This window comes from Gossypium hirsutum, chromosome A02 (genome assembly GCF_007990345.1).
Source record: "Gossypium hirsutum isolate 1008001.06 chromosome A02, Gossypium_hirsutum_v2.1, whole genome shotgun sequence".
NCBI classification, from domain to species: domain Eukaryota; kingdom Viridiplantae; phylum Streptophyta; class Magnoliopsida; order Malvales; family Malvaceae; genus Gossypium; species Gossypium hirsutum.
The window spans coordinates 106,948,857-106,951,083 of record NC_053425.1 but is presented as its reverse complement, the minus strand read 5'-3'; the positions used below and the strand labels follow the sequence as shown (position 1 = coordinate 106,951,083).

General features: G+C 31.4%; 1 protein-coding gene across 1 annotated transcript; it reads right to left on the bottom strand.

The window, feature by feature from the left end:
- On the bottom strand, positions 1-1,843 carry LOC107909378 (homeobox-leucine zipper protein ATHB-40). Its single transcript, XM_016836866.2, has 3 exons — positions 1,669-1,843; positions 1,254-1,579; positions 1-348 (listed from the first exon to the last, which is right to left on the bottom strand). The coding sequence occupies exons 1-3, from the start codon at positions 1,757-1,759 to the stop codon at positions 130-132; spliced, it is 636 nt and encodes a 211-aa protein (XP_016692355.2). The 5' UTR covers positions 1,760-1,843; the 3' UTR covers positions 1-129.
- Positions 1,844-2,227: the final 384 nt, after the last annotated feature.

Genomic DNA, 2,227 nt, shown 5'->3' with positions numbered 1-2,227 from the left:
TTTACTTAATATAGTAGTTAATAACATTAATCTCTAAATTTAAAGTTAATTAGGATAATTAGGATATAATTACATTATATTTAATATATTTTTAAATATCATAATTATTTACACATATTAAAGTTAAAGTCACATATATAGATTCATCCACTCCATGCCTATATAGAAAACATCTTGATCCTCAAATCCTTGTACTCCAAATTCCCCTAGGAAAGGTGGTGGATCCATGGCTTCCATAGAAAGAACCGACGACGAACTCGGACTATTACTCGAAACTCCGTCTACTCGTTCTGTCAATCCTTGAATTTCCTTTTCAGCCTCTCGAAGTTGGTCCTTCAACTTTAAAACCTACCCAGAAAAAGAAATTGTAAATTTTAAGATTCGAATTTCACATAAAAGACACATGTTTTGGATTAGGGATATTTCAAGTACTCTTTTGTTGTGTAATAAAGGGAGGCAAAGGCTTGTTGTCCCATGTCATTGTTCTTTTTTTTTTTTTTGTCTGAAATTTCTTTTCGGAAAGTTTTTTTAATGGACTAAACCCAACAACATGGCATTGTTTTTCTTCGAGCCTAGAGCTCATGCATGTTCTACTTAATGGTGGGGTAAACCCTTTTGTCTTTATTGTTTTCAAAGGATAAAAGATATGAAAGGGATAAGCACTTGCTTGATTTTCTTCGAACCAACGCTCTTAATTTCTTTTGTTAATTAATAATTAATTTTTTTTCTTTAAAAAAATTCGTAAATTGCGGAACTAAGCCCTCGTGAAAAAAAAAGTCAAAATTTTAGTTTGGTGCTTTTACTATTTTAAATTTTAGATTTACTCCCAAATTTCTTTAGTTTAACAGTTTTTATCTATTTATTTGTATAATATTATTAGTTCGTCCAAATATTGAATTCGATTTTTTTTTGTTTTCCAAAAAAAAATTATGATAGTATGATGAGTTGGAAAGCATTTTTAAAAAAATATTATCAGCATTTTAATTAAAATAATTAAGAAAATCTAAAATTTGAAAATAATAAAGGGACTAAAAATAAAATTTGACTATAAAACAGGACATGCTTTATATGAGTAAGAAGGAAACAGCCTGATAGTATTATTAACATCTGTTTGGTTCCTGAGAAACCAAAAAAAGAAAATGGTTTTTTTTTAAAATGGTTAAAAGCTTCAAATAAAGAAAAGAGTTTGTGTTTGAACATTCAACTAAATCATTTCTGTTCAAAAAATGTATGAACTATATATATATATATACCTCGGATTCAAGGCGACATTTCTCAAGAACAACACCTTCATGGATTGTCTTCAACTTGCTATACTCTTCCTCGAGCTTCTTGTTCTTCCAACGAGCTCTTCGGTTTTGGAACCAAACCGCGACCTGCCGAGGGTCCAGACCGAGCTCCGAAGCGAGTCGGTCTTTCCTCTCGGACTCGAGTTTATGTTCATTCCCAAAGTTAAGTTCAAGAAGATCAACTTGTTCTTGGCTAAGCTTCCTTTTCTTAGCTGTCTCCGCCGCGGTTGCCGCCCCGCTTTCCCCTCCCTTGTTCTTCTTCTGTCGTCGTCGAGGCTTCGATATTTCCCCTGCCATTTAAAAAAAGGGTTCCTATAAGTTACCAAGAGTAATGAAAGAAATCATAAAGGATTTGAGTTTAAGTACACAAATTATTTACCTTGTTGTGGTGCAACTTGAGTGTATATGCAAGGGTACATTTGGGTGATTAGAGCCATTGGATCTTCAAGCTCTTTCATTTGGGTTGTCATGATGAATTTTTTTTATTTAAGATTTTTTTTTTTTTTGCTCTTGAATTTAGCAATGGGTTTTATCTATGCTAAGAGAAGTGGATATGTTTGTGAAGTAATGTTGTTTATTTATAGGGTTGAGTGGGACTTACAAAAGGAGTACACTATTCAAAGATGGCAACTTCATTTGCATTTTGAATGACAACAATGCCCTTTGTTGTGTTTCAATATTTGGTATATCAAATTTGGGACAAAAAAGAAAGTTTATGCTTTAAATAGTTTATTTTCACTTTTCTAATAAACTTGTGCATGTATCGAGATTTTATATATAAAAGAAGTTCAAGTTTAGAGATAAGGGAAAAAGATATTGCAATGATATTGATAATTATCGAAAACTAGATTATATTACATTCATGATGTGAGTGAAAGATAAAATATACTAGTTGAGACTCGATTACAAGCATACCAACTTAATCAAAAACTTTAAAA